Here is a 25,140-nt window from a genome sequence, read left to right as displayed (position 1 = left end):
TGCTGCTATTTTTTGTCCACATCTGTGGGAAGTAGAGAGTGAACTGAGCTGAGAACAGTTCAGAGGAGTATGAAACCTTTGTTGCAAAACATGTCATCAGGGCAAGCCTGACCTGGACTGACCTGACCTGACCTGACACAAGGAGAGTACTCCAATATATATTTTTATTTTACATTGGGGTTCTGGTATACAAAAACACTTGTTAGTATAAAGTTAGCATGAGATCTTGTAATGTGTTTTTATGTTGGTTGGTTGAATTTGGCATTGAATAACAGCTGCCACTGTTTTATCTGTGTGTCATGCCAATACTAATGCAATACATTTTAATAGCTCATAATGATGCTGACATGAATATCTTTTCAGTTCCCAGCAAATATAAGCCCACATTTCAATGTAAGTCTTTTTAAAACACTTCATAAGCCTACTTGGGGAAAATGGTGAGGCAGGGTTAGTCACTGATTCTCATTTAATGATGAACATGCACGCTTTGCAGGATTGTACTTGTGTACTTGGTGAAACTGAAGCTTTTTTTTCAGCTTTTCTTTTATTGTTGATTCAGCACTGTGCATTGTTTTACACACTTGTTGAAAATGAATTTAACAGTAAACCTCCATAATTCTGGTACTGTATTTGGGAAATTATTACACTCAGTTAGTATAAGCAGAAATCCCATAAAATGAATAAATATATGAATATAGAAAATAAGTTATTGATTCCATGTCCTCTACTCTTATCTCAAACTCGATGCTGCCATTATTCCACACCCAACAGGGGTGGATCCAGGATTTTATGAATGGGGTGTTTGGATTTTGGGTGAAAGGAAATAAATTCACATGAAAAAAGGGCAACAGAAAAAGGAAAAAAAAACAATCAAAATTTTGACAAGGCAAAAGTTTACATTTTACTAAAATATCATTAAGAAGTAAAGTAATAAAACAAATGCAGTTTAAGGTGGTTGATAATTGACAGTACATTAGGATCTCAAGTCTAGCGAGTTTTAGATTCACATTTCATGTGTTTCTCGTCACTTAAAATTTCCAGCCCCTCAAGAATAATGATTTTCATTACCGGTTTCGTGAGTCAAGGGAGAGCGGGCAGCACACACTGTTGCTGTTCTTTGTTATCTGCTGTGTTTTTTGTTTATGGCAGGAAGTTTGATTGAGCGAGAGTGAGTGGTGCAGTGGCCTTGGATTACAATAGATCCTTGCCATTCGTGGGTTTGCAATTCGCGATTTCAACGATTCGCGGTAACCAGATGGTGGCCAGCTTGCGAGCCTTTTCCCGCAACGAGTCACCCCACGTGCCTGCAATGTCTCCTCTCCCTCTATTTGCGGTCAACCATTGCCTGTGACACAGCATCTAGAGTTGTACTCTCAAAACTTCAGTGTTTCTGTGTGAAATGGCCCTTAAAAGACTGCCTCGTGTCAGTGCTAGTGATGCTAGTGGAGTGAAATGTAAAAGGCAGAACTCAGAGATGACCCTGACAAAGAAAGTTAAATTACTAGATAAGTTAAAAGAGGGGATGAGTGCTGCTGTGGCTGGTCGGTTGTTAGATATTGGTCTGCAGTAGTGCACCCCCTAGTGTAAGTTGCTCTTCGTAGCTTTGCCTAATTGTGCCATTTCTGGGAACCTAACCCCCGCGAATAACAGGGTTTACTCTATATAACCCACTGTGCTTATGTTTTGCAAGATTCTTGTGTAACTATTAACGATTCTTGTGTATTAACGATGAGTGATGTGCGTAATGTAAACGACGAAAGCAGTTCTGGTGGTAATGATGGCCGTAGGTGACGGTCACCATGGTCAACAAGGAAAGCCCCATACCAAACGTGACTACCGTGTGTTGCCAAAGTAAGAGCAACAATTGAGACCTGCAATTGTGTGTAACTGAGGTAGAAAGTCAGATCAGCAACCTGGGACTTGGTCACAATTTTGGTGATGCCATATGGCAGCAGGGTCTACCATTAGACAATTCATTATGCTTCCAATATCTTCCCTGGCGGTAGTACCTCCCTGTTTGATAGCTGCCTACTACCTTATCGGTTGATGTCGTAGCAGCAGAAAACTATCTACCTGTCTTTCAAGCTCTTGAGAAAGAGGGTGGCTATTGCAGAGACCAGATCTTCAATTGTGATGTAACTGGCATTTTCTGGAAGCGCTCACCTAAGACCACTTTCATTGTTGAGGATGAAAAACAGGTAAGGGGGTGTGAAGACTTCAAAGAACAGGATTACAGTTTTATTCACAGCTAATGCAAGTGGAGATTTCATGATGAAACCCCTGGGTGTTGACCGTGCTGTCCGCCCTAAAGCCTATCGTCATGCCAATATGTCGCAGCTAAATGTTTATTGGACATATACTAAGATAGCTTGGGTTACAACGTCTTTATGCACCGATTGGTTTGACAAGCACTTTGTTCCTGATGCCCAACAGTACTGTTGGAGAGAGAACATTGACTTCAAAGTGATCCTGGTGATGGATAATGCTCCTGGACACACTTAAGTTTCTAATTGGATGCCACCCTAATGTACAAGTTATCTTCCTTCCCCCTAACACCACATCACTTCTGCAGCCACTTGACCATGAATTCCTCAGTTATGCTAAGCTGTTCTACTATCGTCAGCAGACAGACTCATTAGTTGAGTTACAACAAATCGAGGCAGAACTCTGACAGTGACCTGGCTATACCAGCACCAGCTAACCAAGAGGAGGAGGAGATGGTAGACAACTCGACTCCTAGCACCTCACACGCACCACCCCACAACCGTGAAGTGTTATCGGTTTTTAAATTTTGGAAGAAATATAATATTAAAAATGTAGTGGACAGAATTGTTTGGGCATTGCAACAACAGTGCTATACACATGGAAGCCTTTGTTTGCTAACCCCGAGGTAAGTGGGGCAGAGCAGACCGACAAGCGGGGAGAGGCAGTTTGAAGCGGCAACACTAATGGACACGGTGGAGGCAGCGCGGTCTGTCCTGGCATCAGGATTTTTGGATATTCAAATTGAAGATTTGCAAGAAATCATTGGTCAACATCAGCAGCAGTTGACAATTGAAGAAATATTGGAGGAGGATGAAGATCAACAAGAACAGCAAGCAACACAAAAGGATGACGTTAAGCCTGGTGAACCTACAACACGGCAGCTGACCGAGATGCTCACAAACATCACACATTTCAGTGAACAGCTAGAAGAATACGATACCAGGCCTCATGCTCATAACTATACCTGCCCTGTCATTCATAAGGTTATGAGGAATATAAGGCCTTGTACATGTCCCGTGTTAATGCTATAGAGAGAGAGAGAGAGCTCTCGCTCTCTCCCCGGAATTTTTCCGGTAACCGTGAAAAGTTTCTCAGAATTTTCTAGAAATGTGCATTATATTGCTTCTTAAAGAAACAATCCTCCATCCCTGGAATTTTTCCGGGTACGGGGAAAATTTTCTAAGAATTTCTGGAAAATGCGCGTTATAGCATCTCTCAAACCCGGAAAGAATCTCCCCATCCCTGAAATCTTTCTGGGTACTGGGAGGAATTTCTCGGAAGTTCCAGAAATTGTGCACCTTGGTAAATCACTTCCTGACTTGGAAATTGCAAGAAAATTTCAATTCCGGTTATCAGAGAGTTCTGACTAAGGGATTATGGCTATTGGAGATATTACTTATATATCTCACCTTGTTTCCTGTCATGATATCCCCACTATCTCCTAAGCTTTTTTCTCCCCTTTTCTCTTCCCGACCTCTGCTATGCTTGAACACCCTTTGTTTATAACATGAATAATCTTCTGAATAATTGGTGATCGATAATCTCACTCTAGTTCTCTTCTCATGAGAGTAAGGGAAGCGGTATTTCATCCAAGGAACTGGGGGAACTCAGGTTAATTTGATTATACAGTACAGGTCCACAATCCCTTATCCGCAATTCTGAAATCCGAAAAGCTCTGAAAACCGAAAACAAAATTTCGTGTAGCACCACTCGTGTGCATGACGTACCCAGAGTGACGCCGAACATGACCCGATGTGGCCGAAGCTTGACCCACGCAGGTGTGAGGCGTCAGTTGTATCTCGGCCCTGCTACCAGCCACACGTGCGTCTGCTGCTCTCTGATATTTTTTTTTTATTTTGAGTTTAATTTCACTATGAAAATGTCAAAAAGAGCTTCAAATACCCCAATGGGTAACAGTGAGAAGAAGAAAAGGAAGCATCTCTCATGGCCGAAGCTTGACCCACGCAGGTGTGAGGCGTCAGTTGTATCTCGGCCCTGCTACCAGCCACACGTGCGTCTGCTGCTCTCTGATATTTTTTTTTTATTTTGAGTTTAATTTCACTATGAAAATGTCAAAAAGAGCTTCAAATAGCCCAATGGGTAACAGTGAGAAGAAGAAAAGGAAGCATCTCTCATTATCGATAGCACAGAAAGTGGAGTCATCACAGAAGCTTGATCGTGGTGTGCCTGTAGAAATAAACCAATTTTTATATAATTCAGAATTTGCCATATTTCAGGAAGGGTAGAGCCCCTGTTACATGAATTATGGAGGTTTTACTGTACTTTTATTATTGAACCTAACTAATCTACATTGATTGTGAATATACAAGTGTATTTAGTTAATGATTGGAGCACAAGCTTCTGTCTTTGAATTACTTGTTTGAAATTAGATTGATTTTGCTTTTGAAATGTGGTATCTAGTTGTTGCATTTTCATATAGCATTTGGTTTACAATATATGTATGTTATGTTATGATTTATTTATTTACAGTTTATATTTGTACAAAAAAAAGTATCATGAAATTCTAAGAGCCAAAGTGTTTAAGTTTCTTAATTTTTAGATTATATGATATTAGATAATACTGTAATTTATATCTGATTATAATGCATTATTGGATAAGTTATTATTAATGTGAAAGTTTTTATTAAATACTTCGTGTGATTATGGTTGCATATACAGTGGTCTCTCGATTAACGAATAGTTCAATTAACAAAATTTCTCTTAACGAATTAGCTCCCAAAAGGATTTTCAATTCCATTAACGAATAAAACTTTGATTAACGACAGCCTTACGAGAAACACACCTTGATGTGCACATCAGCTGATCAGCTAGTCCGCCAATACAGTAATTAGTTCTATGTTTACATTCGTTTCCAGTGGATTAAATAGCAATCAAGTTGTGCCCTATAATATTTTTTAATTTTTTTACATTAAAATTATTGGTCATTCTGAAATTTAGCTAACATACAGTACAGGAAACAGTTTTTGTGTGCCCATCAGCTGATCGAATCACCCACCAACGCTTCTCAGTTTAACTTTGTTTACAGTGGAGTGAGCATCCAGTTTGTTGGTCTCTTGAATATTTTTGCATTTTTACATTGAAATTATTGGTCATTCTTAAATTTAGTTAACATATTGATAATATACAGTGCAGAAATTATTATGAAACATGAAGAAGGCATTAGAACCAATGCACTCTGTAAGAATATGGCATGTCATCAATGACTGCCGCTACAATCAGCTGTTTGATATGTGTCGGTAAACAAAGCTGCCGGGAATACGACATACACACCTCAAAGTAAGTTAAAATACAGTACAGTATTCTATTGTTTTTTATTTATTATTGTACAGTACAGTATACTGTGCAGTACAGTACTGTATTTAGTTTATATTTAATGTTTTGTTAATTCTATTACCGGTTTACAGTACTTTGTATGTCTACTTTTTCTGTAAGTTGGAACCAGTTACCCAATATCCCATTGAAATAATAGATTCGGTTAACAAAATTTTCGGTTAACAAACGACTCTGTGGAACCAATTGTGTTCGCTAATCGAGGGACTACTGTAGTTTTGTGATTGTCTTACAGAATCACATGCATTTTAAGGAAGCTGTGTTGAATATATTGTGTTTATGCTCATAAATTGTAATAAAGAAGTCAGTAACCTCCCCCAAAAATTGCTTACTTGGAAGTAATTGAAAATTGTATTATGCACCAATTCAGCTTTGCCCACGGATATGCTGAGTGGCCATCGCACAAGGTTCTACAAACAGTTTAAGCAGCTTCAGCAATTTTATAACAACACCCGAAATCTTCAGTACTTCAAGGGGCTGATTCAAGTGCCAGCCTTACCTGAGGTAATATCAAGATTAATTTTAGTAAAAAAGGCATTTTGTTATTACACGACAGAGTTATTGTTATCATCAGTTACTTGGATATGTGTGCGTGCGTGCGTGCGTGCGTGCGTGCGTGCGTGCTTGCGTGCGTGCGTGTTTGTTTTAAAAGATAATTTGAGCAATTTAATGTAGTCAAGGATGACTGAATCAATAAGAGGTTGATGATAGTGTCAGTATGTATGAAAAGTAATGTTTAGGTAAATGAAAGTGATGGATCTTTGCCCTGAAATAGAAAGTAGGTCAATTTAAATAGTGCTGTGCATACATGTGCACTTGTGAATGAGGAAGTACTGTGCTCTACTGTAAAAGTGAAGTACATTAGCCTTCAACACCAAAATTTTGAATGTATTAGACAGAAAGTAATGACAAGGAGACTCATATTGAATGAGATAATGAATCTTGACTTTCAGTGTGCTTGAATGCTGCTTGTTGCTCCCCCCTGTCCCATACTTGCATTAACTCATCCACTTTTTCAAACATATCTCCCCCTATCCATTATCTTCCATCATACCCCTGGCATGCAGTATTACCATGGTGCTTAGGCAAACAAAACACAGTCCTGATACAGTAGTTCCCTGTCCATAATACTCATTGACTCCAAAGTAAACTAACCCAACCATTAGGATAGGGCCCTTTAATCCTTTTGGTCTGACTCCCAGTGAGACAAAAATGTGATGATTGGGTTGGGGCTTCTTAGGATTAAGGCTCATTTAGCTTGCAACCCATTTACATATTCCAGATCTTTAACAACAGAACTACAAGTACAGAATACTGTACCTCAAGTTATGATATAAATACTGTACTGTATTTACATAATTTTATTATTTTTTGCAATAATTCGTGATTTACATCATTATTTCTACCTGAATATATTTTTAGGATTACAGTGAACCCTCACTTTACGCGGTCAATTGAACCTACGGAGGCCTGCGTAAAGCGAGAAACGCGTAAAGTGAACAACATAACATATGGGATTAAATGAAATAGAGACTGGCTGACCCCCAAACTCCACTTTTTCCGACACAATGCCTATGTTCTAGTAAAAATAACATCTTAATTTTATGATGGTACATGCACACAATTAATACTTAAGAGAAATAGAGAAATACAGTCGCCAAGTTAATGTCCATTCAAATAATGGACTCCACTCCCTCCCCCTCTCCCTCTTCTCACACTCACTGGCTCTTCCCTCTCTGAGAAATGTTTAGGGGAAAAACCACTAGATTTTAAGGTATAGTAATAAATAATACCTCAAACTAAAGTTAGGATAATATAATTGACATTGCTGGATTCCTTGTAAGACCAGGAATATTTTGAATATATATGTCACATATTTTGCACAAAAGATAACATATTTACTCAGATTAAAAAAAATACTTAAAGTAGATCTAAATTTGTATGTCTAATGCAAAATCTATGATGTTTATATTCAAAATGATCATCAAATTGTAAGAATTCCAGCATTGTAAATTATACTCTGGCCGGGTAATTTGTATGAATTTTATGAGCTAAAACAAATATCTTCAGTTAATAAAAAAAAAAAATATTCTTCACGACACTATCTGTCAATCAAAGTACCCCACCTTGCCTCCCCCCCTCTTCCAACCATGCCAGATGGTCAGTCGGTCCCTCCCTCCCCCCCACCCCCCACCAACCCTCCCTACCAGTAAAATGTGTGGGAGAAACCAGAATATTTACCTTTTTAGTAATAAATAATACCTCAGACTAAAGTTAGGATAATATAATTGACCTTGCTGGATTCCTTGTAAGACCAGGAATATTTTGAATATAAATGTCATATATTTTGCACAAAAGATAACATATTTACTCAGAGTAAACAAAATACTTGAAGTAGATCTAAAATTTGTATGTCTAATGCAAAATCTATGATGCTTATATTTAAAATGATCATCAAATTGTAAGAATTCCAGCAATGTAAATTATATTCTGGCCCGGTAATTTGTATGAATTTTATGAGCTAAAACAAATATCTTCAATAAATAAACAAAATATTCTTACCGAAATACTATCTGTCAATCAAAATACCCCACCTCCCCCCCTCTTCCCACCTGCTCCCTGGGTCCCTCCCACCCTCCCTACCCCTCACCCCCACCTTCCCTCCCTACCAGAGAAATGATTGGGTTATAACAGTATATTTACATTTTTAGTAATAAATAATACCTCAGACTAAAGTTAGGATAATATAATTGACATTGCTGGATTCCTTGCAAGACCAGGAATGTTTTGAATATACACTTCATATATTTTGCACAAAAGATAACATATTTGCTCTGAGTAAACAAAATACTTGCATTAGATCTAAAATTTGTATGTCTAATGCAAAATCTATGATGCTTATATTCAAAATGATCATCAAATTGTAAGAATTCCAGCAATGTAAATTATATTCTGGCCGGATAATTTGTATGAATTTTATGAGCTAAATAAAAAAATTATACTTCACCCGCGTATATGAGTAGATGCACCGCGTAAAGTGGGAATTCCGGTTCTGGCAGGGTACCGGCAGGGTACTGCGTACATGTAGAAACGCGTAAAGTGAAACCGCGTAAAGCGAGGGTTCACTGTCCAGTATGTTTAATTTAATTATTGGGTAGAAAACATGAAATTACCCATTATGTTTGAAGAAAATAAACATTTCATACTGTATGTCCTAAGCAGTTTGACTGGCTACAGCATGTCATAATGAAAATATTTACAAGCCAACTGCATCTTTTAAATGCAGCTCTACATTTCAACAGAGTTCTCCTGCAGTTTATTCCCTTTTCTAAGTGATTACTGTAGAGTACTGCCTTATTTAGAGATGTTAGGAAAATGACTAGTAAGTGAAGTGAGCAGTATCAACACATTAGTGGTAAGAGACCCCACAAAGCCTTTACTGGGTACAGTACTTTAAATGATAAGTTGGAAGTGATAAGCTGCTTTGAGATTGGCAAAATGATGATGATTGTCTGTGAAGTTTTGACTGTCTCATTTGACTGCAAAAGTTATGAATGAAATTACAGTTTTGTTGTTCATTACATTATTGCCTTTGTACAGTAAACTTAAATTGAAATTTTAATGCATATGAATATTTAAGTTGTGTTGTAAGTTGTAATTTTATAATGTGTTGAAATTAGTTTTTAAGTGAATAATCAGTGGATTTGTATTATTCAATTAAAATTTTTATTTTTATGTATATCACCAAAACAGTTTACCTCTAAAACCCTTGTTGTGTGACTTGATAATATGACCGCCCCCCTCAACCTAGATGTGTGACAACTTCCATTTTATGCCATCATGCTTTAGTTTCTTCCCTTCATTCATTAATACTGTACTGTATATTGTATTTCCTATGGTGCAGTGACTGTAGAGGAATGTAGCTCTTCAGGTATACATGGATCTGCTTTGTGTTACTCTGTTTCATTTAACATGAAGCTTTTCCATACCATGTTAATATTTCTAATTTATTGTGAGTCATCATTTCCTGAGAGTATTTTCTCCACCTTCCATGTACTTGTTCTCTGATAGGCAAATTACTTTACAAGAGCGGGGTTGCGTTGAAAAGAGATATTTAAGATTTTTTTGTTTTGTTTGTCAGTTTATTTAGGAAAAAAGATAAGTTTTGTGTTAACAAATATAATTATCACACAGGATGCTCCAAACTTCCTGGTTGAAGCAGAATTGCGGAGTCATGAAACACCTGTGGTGGTGGTAGAGGAACAGCCAGAAACTGCTGATACATTAGACACACTCCTTATTGATACCTCAGAGCCAGAGCCACCACCTATACCACCACATCCTGATATTATTGATTCTCACAATGGGTAAGTAACCATAATTTTTGACCTAATATCCACCTCAATGAAACTTGTACAGGTTGCCATTGTTTGTCACAAAGGTTCCATTCCAGAAAATTCCTGTAATGTACAAGATTCTTATACGATTCCTGAACTGTATCATCTTGATTATGCAATTGGGCTGAGGGCCTTAGGACTCACAACTCTTCAGACAAGATACAATAGGGTGGATCTTGTAGAGAATATTCAAAAATCTTGAGAGGGATGGGAAACATTAACCCAGGTTTATCATATGCAAATGTGTGTATGAATAGTGTACAGTAATATACCACTTAGCAACCAGGATCCATTTCCGAAAAAGAGAGCTCTTACAGAAGCGGCATTAGAAAGGGCCATTACGGTATATACAGAGATGTATTCTTTTAATCATTACACTTACCTATGGGTGACATATGAAAGCTTCAAGGGGGCATTGTACTGGTAAGCAAATTTTTACAGTACAATATTAAAGTATTTATTTAACTAAATGAACACATCATGTTGTATGAAATTGTATGTCTTTTAAGTGAAGTACAATACCATATATGTGAGAACAATTCATAATAAATAGCAATTAGGAACACAACTTATGGTAATTTTGGCATGGTAACAAAATGACTGAGATATGATCCATAACATTCTCACTCTAATTATTATATGACTTTTTTACCATCATTACATGTTAAGTTTGCCTTCTGAATGATTCCTGCCAGCACTATACAGTAGTAAGAATATTTTGGTAATTTCTCAATTATTGACTTGAGGAGTGCAGGGAGTCCGTGTGATATGTACAGTCGCGGACTCCTCCACGTTGAACACCCAGCCAGACGACCAGAGAGGTAGAATCAGCTGACAATCTGGTAACAGTGTGTGTGTGCGGGGGTGGGTGGGAGGGGAGGGGGGGGGGAGTACTTGAGTTCCGTGTTGTATTATAATATCATATATTATTTCAACACAAAAGAGTGATGGAAGTGGAAGAGGTGATTATGGTAGGAATACGTATTTACAGTTGCATTGCATTGTTTGATTTATTGAGGTGTAATTGGTTATCTCTAATCTAAGGCTCCAAAGCCAGAGAAACACGTAACCTTTACCTCCCCGCACTACTGCTGCCCTTCCTCAGGTAAGGACAGTATGGGAAAACAGGTGCCAGTCAATGATTGATGTTGACCAATTTCTTAGTTATAATTATTATCCACATCCGACATATAACTTTAAGCTGATACATTTTTTAGGTGATTCAACTGCTCTTATATGAACATTATATTTCATGAAAGCATTAATAGCGTATAATGAAACCATATGCTGTCATAAGTCACGTTTCGACCTAGCCTCGCACCGGGTAAACCAAAATGACCTCTTTTTATATGGTGATTCTAGTGGTATGGTGCTATGAAAGATACTGACAATTAGTTGCCAATGACGTGTAGGTGAGTAATGCTATCCTTTATAATGTTACCTTGTGGTGCTGGGCCATCTGTAACACACACACAAGGTCACCATCAACCACACCAAAACCGTAGTCATGCACTTCAATGCCGCCACCACTCCAGTGCAAGCCCAGCAGTCACAGTGGGTGCCCATCCTCTCCAGTTAGTGCAGTCTGCCAAACTCCTCGGTGTTACCATAGACCACAAACTGGACTGGAAGGCCCATGTAAACAACACAGTCAAGGCAGCCTCGTACCGACTCTACATGCTACGACGGCTTAGGTCACTTGGGGCACCCACGCCAGAGCTGAGGACTATCTACAATGCCTTTATTCTCCCCAAACTAACGTATGCATCACCAGCCTGGTCATCTTCTCTCAACTCTACCCAACAACGTCGGCTAGAGAAGGTACAGAAAAGGGCCTGCAGAATCATGCTCGGCGCAGACTACTCCGGCTACAACAACGCTCTCTCCACCCTGGAAATGCCATCCCCCAGTGACCTCCACCACCAAGCACTAGCAAGGTTTGGCAGTGGGCTACTGCACCATCCTCGTCATCGCCACCTCCTGCCACCGGCAGTCCCCCGCCCACCTCGCACAGTCCGCCACTACAACAAAATTCAGCCCAAAAGAGGCCGCACCGATAGATATAAGAATAGCACCATCCCATCTATTATTAAAATAATAAACAACTCCTGATTTATGTATTGTACAGCCCTGTAAATGTATTCAACACATATCATTATGTCTAAATCAAATGTAAGTTTGTATATTTTCAGCCACCGGCTGCAACTCTATTAATAAACCGTTTATTATTATTATTACGTATTATTATTATTATTATTATTATTATTATTATTATTATTATTATTATTATTATTATTAATTATTAATTATTAATTATTATTATTATTATTATTATTATTATTATTATTATTATTATTATTATTATTATTATTATTATTACACACAAGACAGTGAGTGGTGGAGGAAGTTTTCATATTACCAAATTGCTGAAGATCAGCATAAGCCCATTCGAACAAAAAACTTTCACAGATTAAGCTGGGTATTGGGGTGATTGCAGTGGGTCATAGCTGATTCAAGGATTGTGGGCTGGATGACTTGGGCACAGGTGACACGTAAGAAGTCTTCCAGTCAGCTGGGCATCTGGTTTGACTGAGAGAAGCATTAATTATGGAGCAGAGGGTTTTTAGCAAGCTCCGGGGATAACTCCTTGAAGAGTTTCATTGGTAAGTCAATGGGGGTGGTGGAGCATTTTAACTTTCGTTTGTCCAGATGTTTTGCTACTTCAAATTCCTCTACTAAGTCAGTGGGAAGGGGGGCTGGTAGGTAAGCAGGGAGATTGGTTGTGTCAAGCCAGGGGAGCGTCTGGCATATAGTAGCTAGGTGGGGAAAAGCTCAAACTGCAGGGCATTTCAACATAGTGACAGTGCAAAAAGTAGGATTTACTGGGAGTGAATACACTGGTTTATTACAAGTTATTGATCATTTTTACAATGGTTGGACCCTATTTCTCGATATATCTCGACACTACTGTACAGGAATTTGTTTACTGAACTATGCAAGGATGTAAGCCTTTTCCTCACAAGACATGTTCTTGGGACCCATGGTGATTGTTCTTTGAAAAAAAAAAGGGGGGGGGGGTTAGTATAGATTTTTTTTTTCATAAAAATGTGGCAGAATCTGATGCAGCCACCAGAGATTGCGGTAAACACACACTCTGTGTGAGGATCTTTTACTTGAGGCCCAAGCCATCAATGAGTTCACAGATGAAAATTTATGCTCTTAATTCAGTTTGGTTGGCAGTAATCAATCTAATTTTAGCTTAAAAATATCTCAAATTATGTAGCTGGGATCGATAATTAATTTTTGCGGACACCGTAGACCAGTCTAATTACTGGGTGCTTCTAAGTTTGGTCCCTCTTTTAACATATGTTTGTCTGGCAATTCAGGTTAAGTTTTAAAATGTAGTACAGTAAGATCTTGTATTTTCTCGAGTAATCTGGACTGGAAAAATTTTGGCAAATTCAAATACTTAAACTAATGGGAAAAATAACAATATAGACTGGCCACTCTACATCAACCTCTGATTTTCCCATTTATAACCTCCAAATTATACAAATTCTGCCTTTATTGACCTAGTTGTGCTTTCCTGAAACTAGTTTTTAGGCCTTCCTCAAGTAATTTAATCACATGCTGCTTATCCTGCATCGAGTACTTGGCAAACTTAACTCCCTTATGATAGTCCCGCTTCTCCTTGTCCTTATTGGGCCGCTTAGGTGGATCTGTCCCACCCCCACCAGCACCAGTAGGACCCCCAGTAGAGGTAGAGGCTATTATCGTGACTCGACAGGTGGTAGCACCACCCAAAAAAGAAGCATACAATAGCAGCCCGGTCGGTCGCTAGGATGATGCGGGCTACAACGCGATAATTGCGTTCTTGTAAACTCTTTTACCTTCACCACCGGCAATTCGATCACGAGAACGCTTCTTGGAAATATTCTTCTTACCTTGTCTTTCCATATTCATCGCTAACAACAAAATTGGAGAAAACAGCGAAAGTCACGGAGTAATCGACAGAAACCTCGCGATTCAACTGATCGCGTGATGTAAACAGAGAGCGCTGGTGTAAACCGTTATTAGTCTGCACTGTGAAACATTCTTTATACTTATTCTTTTCATACAGTATTTATGGGTAACAGCTAAATTTGCAAAAAAAAAAAAAAACGAAATTTACAGAGTACCTCTCAAAAAACACTTCACAAACAAACTACACGAATCAATTGAACATGTGATGTCGAACGTGAACTGTAATCATTGCATAGCCCCGTGCCACGCTTAAAACGTTGAGGATGGAATCAAAACATTGAGGATGGAATCACGCGATAGCCAACATTCGTATGCAAAAGTTTGCGTTTTACAAGCAACATAAACCCTATTCATCAATCGCATTGCAACCAATTTGCGTTGACAAAACACGTGTTGTAGCAGAAATGACTGTAACTGGTATGAGGGCTGTGACGTCATTCAAGACGGTGGCCAGCATTCAGCTGGCTGGATCTCGCAAAATTCACGATATTTTACCCCAAATATAAGACTTGGTTACATTAGGCAGTGTTCGCGAAATTCAAAAACGTGAAACGAAATTGCGCAAAATATGAGATCTTACTGTACTATTGAAATCTATTTGATATTTCACATTAGGATCTTAAACGACTAAGTAGGTCTTTTCATGTCGGTTGGAGTGGCTAGGTGTGAATAACCCATGAGTGCGAAAGGTTGCTCATGTTCAAGACACCCTATTAGGTTCCCTATTCATATTAAAGTAGAATCCCAGATATCAAGAACCTATGAGGGTTTGAAAGCTGCCAGATAAAGAGATTTTCCAGTTCATTGAATCTCGCTCTTAGGATCTCCCAATAAATTCTTCAATGCACAGTGCTATGGGCTGACCTCGCAAATTCGTGTCTCAGAAGTCTATTTTTTCCACAAATCCATACATTTCCATGAGCGTTCCCCTATTACTGAGTTTTTTGATTGTCTGTGTTCGTTTGAGGAAAAATAAATAAATATAATTTACATATGAAAATGCATGGATTTGCAGAAAAATGGACTTCTTTAATACTTATTCCACTGTATATAAATGATGTGGCTTAGAAATAAAGAAAATATAATGTAAAGCTATAAAATAAGGAAAATGAAGAACATGGGTGTGTACAGTATGTATGTGTGGGAAGTGAATGTGTGTGGAGGCAGTGGGCTATAACTGTGTGTTCATTCTCAGTCCCTCCCTTGATGTGACGTCATTGCATACACAGCACAGCGTGGCAACCACACGTCTGTGAGTCAGCTGGGTGACTGTATGGCTGAACTGTATCATGTCACCCAGATGATGGTTTGAGTGTAGAAGAAGCTATTTTTTTATATAAAACATGTGCTATTGTATTTTATTGTTTATCACAGCACTAAATATGGCAGCTCATCCCTGTTGTGCTCAGTATTCAAATTATGATTCTAGGTGATTTGGGAGGAATTTGTATTTGTACTTTATTATTATTATTATTATTATTATTATTATTTTTTTTTTTTTTTATTATTATTATTATTATTATTTGATTTGGTCCAGGTTATTTAAATCTGGTGGTTACCTGGACTTAAGATAATTGGGATTCTACTGTAATTGTTATGCATTGAAGTACAGTACAGTACATTGATCATAAATTTTTTAACGGTTGTGAGAGGATTTTAGATAATGTTATTTAGATTTACGGAGCAAATTCTGATCTTCAGTTTTTAGGAGGAGAAGAGCTTTGTTTCTAAGTGAATGTGTGTGGATTCTTGCCTACAAGTAAAGAGATGTAGCTGATTTATTCAGTCAGGTAATAGGAGGTAAAGAGGCCCAACTAGTTTGAACCATGTGAAAAACTTCCTTGCCACTGGTCCTAGGACATTTTGCTGAATATGTACATGATCTGGTTATTGGTAAAGAAGCCTCTTATCTAGAATTGGATATGGTGACTTCAGTCTCTAGTGATGCTTGGATGTTAGTGACTAAGGAAATTAAGTTAGTTAATATAGAAGGAGTTTGGAGAAGACAGGCATTTAACTTGCTGCTGAGAGTAAATGATGCTTCAGGAAGGGTTATGTAAGGAGTTAGGTTGAGGAAAAACAATGTTTCAGGGTTTCAGTTTTTAATGTAAAGGTAAACTTCCAATTTTAGGACCAGTAGCAGGTTGCACATCTAAGAGGTCTTCTATTGTGGAGTTTACATTAAGGGAAGATAATCTCAGCCATTCTGTTTTAAATGTTTTCATGTCAACTCCTTTACTCTTAAGGTCCTTTACTGGATAAGTTGTCATCCACTGCTGATCTTCTGAAACTTACTGTTGGTTCACTGAGCAAAATGCTGATTCAGCTTAAAATGCCATTCACGTTTTACCTTACTTTTTTTAAGGCTGGAGTCTAAGTCAGACTGGAGGCAGCAAATAAAGAGCTAGTTCCTGAGGGATTTTCTTTTAATATTTTTTATTCTTCTCAAGCCCATTCTCACTATCTCTGTTGGGGCAGAACAGTTGGACATTATGGAAAGTTAGTTAAAAGCAAGGGGCTTGAACATTCAGGAGAAGACCTTAGGTGGGTCTTCCTCTGTCTTATATCCCATAAGAATCCTTTGAAAAAGTCTCAGTAGTGCAGCTCCTGGCAATTATTAGCTTTTTCATGGAGGGCTTAGAAACTGTAGATATTTTAAGAAAAGAATTATAAAATGGGATTTTCAGGATCAGTCCTTGATTTACTTAAATGTAATTGAACTTATTGGTTTATTGTGCCACACAACATTCACAGCTCCTGGACCCTTCTTTGATCCTGGGGCTACATGAGGCTAGCAAATGTAATATGGTGTGTGATGTGCAGAACTATTCACAGGTGTAGTTTTGGGCTGAAGTCAAAGTAGCCTTTACCTTCTGGGAAGATGCTTCCTAAAATAGTTTTGAGTAAAAAGTAACTGTCATCATATGTTTACAAATAGGTCCCTGGCTGAAGTAGTTGCAGAACGGGAGTCGCTTATTGAAGCTCTCCATGGGGAATTAGAGGCCATGCGTATTGAGGTGCAGCAGTCACGTTCACATGCTACACATAATGAAGAGCAACTCAGACTCCGCATCAATGACCTTGAGTCCACAATTGCTGAACTGGTGGGTTATGGCAGGTAGTCCTGTACTACATATTTTGTGTGACAAGTGGAATTATATTTTAATATTTTGTGACCACTTGGCATAGACCAAGCAGTTATAAAACTTATAATATTAGCCATATATACATAAATTTCTTTAACGTGTAATAAAGTATTTGAAGATAACCTCTGCTTAGGGTAAATATCTCATACCTGTTCACTCCATACTCAGCTTAAAGATGTTATTAAGTTTTTATATCAGAAAAGAGTGTCCATTACCTCCACTATAACTGAGAAATGCCTCTGCTATATGCAGTCTCCATTGCACAACCTTTGATCATAAAAGATCACTGATTCACTCTTTCATATGAAGTCTGCCTTTCCTCCTTTTACTTTGAAACATATTATCAAACTCCTCATTACAGTGATATCACCATTAGCCAAACAACTGGTGCAGAGCAATTCTGGGAATGAGAGATTTCCTGGAAATGAGACGACTCTCTCAAACCCGGAAGAAATCCCCCATCCCCCGAATTTTCTCATAATTTTTCAGAATGATGCATTATTTCATCTCTCAAAGCCGGATAAAATCTCCCATTCCGGGAATTTTCTGTAATTTTCCAGGTAGGGTACCTGAAATTTTTTTCTCGGAATTTCCGGAAGATGACCCTGATTTTCATCTCTCAAACTCGGAAAAAATTTCCATCCCCGGAATTTTCTGGGAGCCAAGAAAATTTTCTCTGAATTTTCTGGAAAATGTGCCCATCGGAAAATCATTCCCAAAGCTGGAATTTTCCGGAAAATTCCTGCTTTGGGAACGATTTTCCAAGAAAATTTCAATTCCGCTATCGGAGAGTTCCGGTTGACGGAGATATTACTGACCTTCCCTCCCTATCATATGCTCTTGAATCTCATCATCCTTATTGTCCTCACTCTTCTCTACACATAATGCATATTTTTTCATAAACTATACATACTGTATTTTCCTTTGTGTTTAGCATTTGGTAGAATATATTAGGTTCTCTATCTGTTGGTCTCTTCATGAATTTTTTAATTACATATTTGTCTCTTGTTGTTTCTCTAACTTACACTGCTTGAGATATTGACTTAATTAGGTGTGTGATTGTAAGTCTCGGATAAAATAAATAATCTTAGAAATATATTTAAGTTTTAGAAAGTTTTAATTTTTCAGGACTTATAATAGCCAGTTGACTGTAAAAAACAGTTCATGTCTTGTTGCTTCATTTACCAATGTCTATTGTAAGTTAATAAAATCCCACAAGGTAATGATAGTTTCTCTAGTCACTGAGGAAATTTATCAAACCCTTTGTTACTACATCATCACCACCATTTTATGGCCAGTGTCCATACTTGAGTTGGTTTGGGATAGTTGTGAATACCTGATGGCACTGTGTCCTGGTTATCATCAGGTAATAATGATGAAATTTAACAAAAATTCTTTTTGCTGAAAAATATCTCGATGTTGGAAGCAACAGTGACTATTTGTGTAATGATAATGTTTTGACTATGCGGTGCAATACAGTACTAGCAATAACTGACATTCATGGGATTGCACTCTAAATACTGTCAATCATCTTTCCTCTGCTCCCTCTCATCCTCAACATGTTATGGCCATTTTTTAACTTATTTTTTACACCCTGTCCTCATGTCAATCTCAGCCTACTCCTAGCTCCCACACAATGGGTTGAAATCAAGGGAAACAAAAACATTGATAAAGTGTGGAAATGGTGCAGGAGAGTGGTGGTGCGAGGAAAGAGCAAAAAGCAACAACAGATGGTTATAAAACATGTAGGATACTTGAACAATTTATATACACTTCCTCATAGTCTCAGCTTGAATAAGAAGTATAATAAGTGAGTCCTTAGTTTCCATATTGACTACAAAACTTCATATCTATTCAATGGGGCTTCTAATACAGTACCTCTGTCATGTAAGAAACAGTTTGATTGTACCTGATCCACAATCATTCTTCTAGCAATATCCAAATAAACAGTTTGACCTCACGGATTCATTAATGTAGTTTGTTCATCTTGTCAGTTTTCAACCCTCTCTCAAACCTCTAAGTATGCTGACATAAATATTCCTACCAATTCCTCACCTGCCATACACCCCACTCACCCATACCACTATCAGGTAATCTGCTTTCCTTAGTCTTTCCCCCACATAGAGTTTTAGTAAGAGAAAAAAGTTAAGCTTTACTAAATCCAATTTTTTCTGTTTAAAACTGAATAGTTTGGTAGAGGAAGAATTCACATATGCTGTCCTGTATTTAAAGACAAGTTTGGGTATTGTTAGGATCAGTAAATGTCCTTGAGGGAGCTGTAGCAATTCCATTAGTCCTTCAGTAAGTTGTAGCAAGCAAAAAAATTGAGAACTGGCTTCTATGAATCAAAATTTCTTATCTTCCCTGTCAAATTTAGCAAAAAATTTTCCCCAGCACTGTATTTCACCTGTAAGTGATTTTATTTATTTTTTATAGAACTCTTTATTAGGAGTAATTGTTGTCTTCATGTAAGAAAATTATCTCAAAGGTATTCATTTGTTGCTTTGAAGCACTGTGACTATATCCAAGTGGTTAGATTCTTATGTGAATTCTAATATGGATCTTTCAAGTTCATTATCATTATGTTTTTATTACATTCTTCAAGAAAATTTTCAGGATGTGCATGAATGTTGTGTTTGTGTGAGAATCTCCATAAATCCAATTATATTTTACTTGTAACCATAAGATATTTTTTCTTCGTGTTAACAGGATAGTGAACTCTTGGCTGAGAGACATAGTAAGGAATCAATCATTGCACAAGTAGAGGCCGCAGCAGCAAGTGCAGAAGCTGTTACAAAATTGGCTGATGAGGAAACAAGAAGACGTTCAGCGGAGGAAAAATTTGTCAAGATGAAGGATGTTTATCAGAAGCTGCGTGATGAGCATATAAATCTTATCAGAGGGGTAATGTTTTGTAATCTTTGTAGTATTCAATAGATATTAATTTTTATACCTTTCCAATTGTAATAATTTTAATGTCACCATCTTACTTTACATTTCATCTCTTTAAACATAGCAGAGTAAATCCGTTGCCAATGCTGAGGATTAAGTTCTAGAATTCTCCCTCACTTGGTCAAACCACAGTTAGTAAGGGCTGGGCTAGGGGATTAGGAGAGTGACCCTTCAGGAACACTACTGTTTGACAGCTGTAAGTAGATATGTATTCAAACTTCAAGCAGATAAGGGCAAGAGGTTGGCAGTATGGGGTGTAGGACAGAGCAGGAAGTTGAAAGGAAGGAAAGTGGGCAAGGCAGGACACTGAGGTATGATGAGTATGGCAGGTGGTGTAAAGGGCACCCAGGGTATTCAGGGATCATGGGTAGAGCAGGAGGTGGATGGTGATACTCTTTTAGGACAGATTAGTTAATATATCCAAATTTTACCTTGTGGTATTTACAGTCCTTGGGAAGGTAGCCCCTCAGCTTATGCAAGAACTGTTGTATTCTTCAAGTCACTACAGTATATCAACCTTATCCTTCTCTTTAATGTCAACACCTCTTCTTTTTGGAAGTCCTCTCTGTCAATTTCACTTTTTCACTTCTCAGCTTTTATCCTTTCTTCATAGAATAGTAAATTAATGTTTAACCATCTATAGCATAAACAATATTGTAGATATGGTTTTTGAATTTACAAGTTATTTCTTTTTTCAGAAAGCCGAGTTAGATAAACAACTATCTGTGGAGCGAGAAGCACACACATCCACCCAGCGGTCAAGGGGTGAGCTCGCAGCTGCATTAAATAAACTCCAATCACAGGTGGCACAGGACACACAGACTCATCGTAATCAGTCCCAGATGGCTGAGCAGGTGTGCAAATATAGTTGTATTTCTCTTGCATTTGTTTGTCATGCTTGAGTCCTTTAGATAAGTGGCTGCTGTGACAGTGCAAGCCAGCTTGGGGAACGGGGGCAGCTTGACTCATGCCACCCCCCAAACTGATGTTGGGGGGTGGTCTTATGATTGATTATCCCTTCTCATCACAATCATCACCCTTGGAAGGAGGAGATTGTAAGCAAAGGGTGCTGTTTAGAGGTTGTTTTATGGTATTTGTGCACTAAACTCCAAAACATTCATAAATAACTACTAGTTTGAAGATAAGTGATTTTTAGAATTTTACTGTTTAGTAGCATTAGATAAGCATTCAACAAACAAACTTTCCAGCCCAAAATTGTCCTTATTTTAAAAGTTGATTTCCATGACTGGATGCAACGCACCACAACTTGTATTCCGCTGTTACATTTTGTTTGTGGTGGGACATCACCCACACAATAAAAGTTATAACTACCCTCACAAATGGGCCTTAAGGTGGTGCAATATTATTTTTGCTAACAGACATTAACACTAAGAATAGATTGTAGCATGAAGCAACCTGACGTAGTTAAGTTCAGAGTTTTAGGTCTGAATGTTGGTACTATGTGGGAATGAATTGGTGAGTTTGTTGAGGCACAGAGTCATAGAAAGGTTGTCTGTTGTGTACAAAAAACTAGATAGAAAGGAGGATCAACAAGGTTAATAACTAGTAAGAATTACTGTTACAAAATCTGGTTTAGATGGTGTCGGGATCTGGATTGCTGAAAAATGGATGGAGAAACATCTGGAGGGGAAAAGGGTAAATGTGATAATTTTGGTTTTGAAGTTGCTGGTATGTAAGAGCATAGTAACTGTTCATCTGCATAATGCCCCACAGGTTAGTGTAAGTGAGGAAGAGGATAAGTTCTGGGATGAGTTGCTGCTTGTAGTGTCAAAGCTTGGTTTCAGGGAAATTAGAGTACAGTACTGGTTGGTGACCTAAATACAAAGTTGGTGAACACACATTAAGTTAGTCATAAATATGATTACAGGAGGTGAATATGCCTTCAGTATAGACTGCCTTTGTGAGAGTTTTAAACATTTATTCATGAAGTGAAATATGAAATCATAAAAAGTTGAATGTATATTGATATATTTATCTTTCCCTTTTCAGGAAGTACAGTTATTAAATGAAGGAATATTAGCAGTTACTGCAGAAAGGGACCGAATGATTGGCCAGGTGAAACACCTACAGGATAGTGTATCACAACTTAATAACCAAATGGAAACTCAAGCTCAGCAAGCTGCTTCCCAGGTAAGATGAGGGTTCACTTAGAAGTAAGAGAAGAGAAATTAAAGTGTATTTGCATGTATGAATTTCAAGACATGATTTATGGATATATTTCACTCACCTACACCTCTGTATATTGTTATCCTAGCTGATGTGGGACTGTACAGGGCCCGGCATTGATTTTAGCGCTGTGAAATATCGTACGTTTGGCATACCTCGTTAGAATGGACTACCTACCTACCTTGTTAGAATGGACAGCCTAGAAAAGTTAGAGATCAAAGAAAAGTAAGCTGTAATGAGAAAGAGAACATAAGGATAAAATTAGCTATAATACGTGGGATGGGATACGACTTTTCAACCTCTGTGTGGTGTAACGGATGGAGGTTAGATGCAGAGAAAAGTAAGCCATAATGAAAGAGAACCTAAGGATCAAAGTTGCTGTAAATCATAGGAGGGAATACGACTTTTCTATGTGTGTGCATCCTGACTGACCGTTAGTCTCTCTTTCTCTCGTTCTCTCAGGCGTGTCGGGTCGGGTTGGGTTAGTTGGATCGGGTTGGTTGGAGTTTTTTGAGATCCCCACATGACACTTGCTATCCATGCCAAGTTTGGTCCAGATCGGTAAAGTAGTTTCCGAGATTCTCATGCGGACACACAGACAAACAGACAGACAGACAGACTTCTTTGTTTTATATATATATATATATATATATATATATATATATATATACAGTTGTACCCCACTTAACGCGGTCAATTGAACCCAGAGGGTCCCGCGTTAAGTGAAATCCGCGTTAAGTGAACAACAGAACATATGGGATTAATTCCAATAGAAACCGGCCCGACCCCCAAACTCCACTTTTTGAAGGCACATACCTATGTTGTAGTAAAAATAACATCTTAATTTTATGATGGTACATGCACACAATTAATACTTAAAGAAATAGAGAAATACAGTCGCCAAGTTAATGTCCATTCAAATAATGGACTCAACTCCCTCCCCCTCTCACACTACACAGCCGGCTAACAGATGGTCGGTCGGTCCCTCCCTCCCCCCCCCACCCCCCACCAACCGTCCCAAGGAGATGTGTGGGATAACCTCAAACTAAAGTTAGGAAAATATAATTGACATTGCTGGATTCCTTGTAAGACCAGGAATATTTTGAATATAAATGTCATATATTTTGGACAAAAGATAACATAGTTACCTAGAGAAAAAATTTTTATCTAAAAATTGTAAGTTTAAAGCAAAATATATGATGTTTATATTCAAAATGATCACCAAATTATAAGAATTCCAGCAATGTAAATTATATTCTGACCGGGTAATTTGTATGAATTTTATGAGCTAAAACAAATATCTTCAGTTAATAAAAAAAAAAATAATCTTCACGACACTATCTGTCAATCAAAGTACCCCACCTTGCCTCCCCCCCTCTTCCAACCGCGCGGTCAGTCCCAACCCTCCCCCCCACCAATCCTCCCTTCCAGAGTTTTTAACATTTAGTATTAAATAATACCTCAGATTAAAGTTAGGATAATATAATTGACATTGCTGGATTCCTTGTAAGACCAGGAATATTTTGAATATAAATGTCATATATTTTGCACAAAAGATACCATAGTTACCTAGAGAAAATTTTTTATCTAAAAATTGTAAGTTTAAAGCAAAATATATGATGTTTATACAGTTGTACCCCACTTAACGCGGTCAATTGAACCCAGAGGGTCCCGCGTTAAGTGAAAACCGCGTTAAGTGAATAACAGAACATATGGGATTAATTCCAATAGAACCCAGCCCGACCCCCAAACTCCACTTTTTGACGACAAATAACTATGTTGTAGTAAAAATTCTATCTTAACTTTATGGTGGCATGAAAAACAAGTAATATAGAAGAGGTTAGGTTAGGAAAGATAAAGGTTAACATAGGAAAAATAAAGAATAGGTTAAAAAACGAAAAGTTTTAAGGAACACTCACGGTAGTAGAAGAGATGGGTCGGCATACGGGGATGGAGGCTGGTTCCGAGGCAGAGGGCAGATTACTGCCCCTCAGGTGAATCACCATTACTAGGTGAATCACCATTACTAGGTGAATCAATATCACTGTCACTTACAGTTGTCATGGCTTCCCTGACAAATCCCTCAAAATCACCTTCACTATCACTATCACTGCCTTGGGCTGGCTGTGGTGGGTTGCGGGCGAAGAACTCGGTTATGCTTTGCTGACGGCTGGCTTTGATGTTTTCATGATACACCGTGATGTACGGCTCCATAGCCTGCACCAGTCGGTTATGGAAGACGTCATGGCGTTCATCGTCAGTGTCGCGGGAAACGATGGACTTAATTTTTTCTGTTAACTCTATGACACACTTAATATCACTATGACTTAAACTAGGTTCTTCGGAGAATGACGCACCTTCTTCCTCCTCTTCACTGGCGGGTTCTTCTTCCAACATCTCGTCGGCAGTCACTTCAGGATCTCTGATCACCTCCATGATGTCTTCGTTGGTGGTCTCGGAGAAGCCTTCAGCTGTAACAGTCTGCGCAGCTTCTCTGGCAAGGTCCACTGCTACTGCAACAGTCTGAACCTGACCAGTCACAGGTTCACTCCTCCTCTCACCTGGTATGCCATGCAACACATGTCTCCATGCGTGACGAATCGTAGCAATAGACAGCAGATCCCATGCCTCCACCAAGAAGTCTACAGCTTGTTTGACGTTAAACTTCTTCCAAAATTGTTTGACGAGAAGTTCTTGAGTCGCCGCCTCTTGTTCCTTGTCCTCGTCGCTTTTACTCTCGCTGTCGGTGTCACCCAGCTTACGCAACTCATCCTTGGTGTTGGTAGAGTCGTTCAGGAGCTTGAATTTCTTTGCCGAGT

General features: G+C 38.3%; 1 protein-coding gene across 2 annotated transcripts in view; it reads left to right on the top strand.

Annotated features, from left to right (window-relative positions):
* Positions 1-25,140, top strand: part of LOC121860662 (huntingtin-interacting protein 1-related protein-like) — a 97,458-nt gene that overhangs the window by 36,470 nt on the left and 35,848 nt on the right. Inside the window, exons 2-8 of one of the 2 annotated variants that reach the window (XM_042357941.1) lie at positions 364-393; positions 5,987-6,120; positions 9,811-9,983; positions 16,975-17,140; positions 19,892-20,086; positions 20,833-20,988; positions 22,145-22,285. In XM_042357941.1, the coding sequence (XP_042213875.1) occupies positions 364-393; positions 5,987-6,120; positions 9,811-9,983; positions 16,975-17,140; positions 19,892-20,086; positions 20,833-20,988; positions 22,145-22,285 (995 nt within the window). The remainder of the gene's footprint in view (positions 1-363; positions 394-5,986; positions 6,121-9,810; positions 9,984-16,974; positions 17,141-19,891; positions 20,087-20,832; positions 20,989-22,144; positions 22,286-25,140) is intronic. The other variant, XM_042357930.1, reaches the window with a different exon arrangement.

Source organism: Homarus americanus, unplaced genomic scaffold, assembly GCF_018991925.1.
Source record: "Homarus americanus isolate GMGI-L3 unplaced genomic scaffold, GMGI_Hamer_2.0 scaffold40248, whole genome shotgun sequence".
Taxonomy (NCBI): domain Eukaryota; kingdom Metazoa; phylum Arthropoda; class Malacostraca; order Decapoda; family Nephropidae; genus Homarus; species Homarus americanus.
The sequence above is the reverse complement of the archived record's forward strand: the minus strand, read 5'-3'. Positions and strand labels throughout refer to the sequence as shown.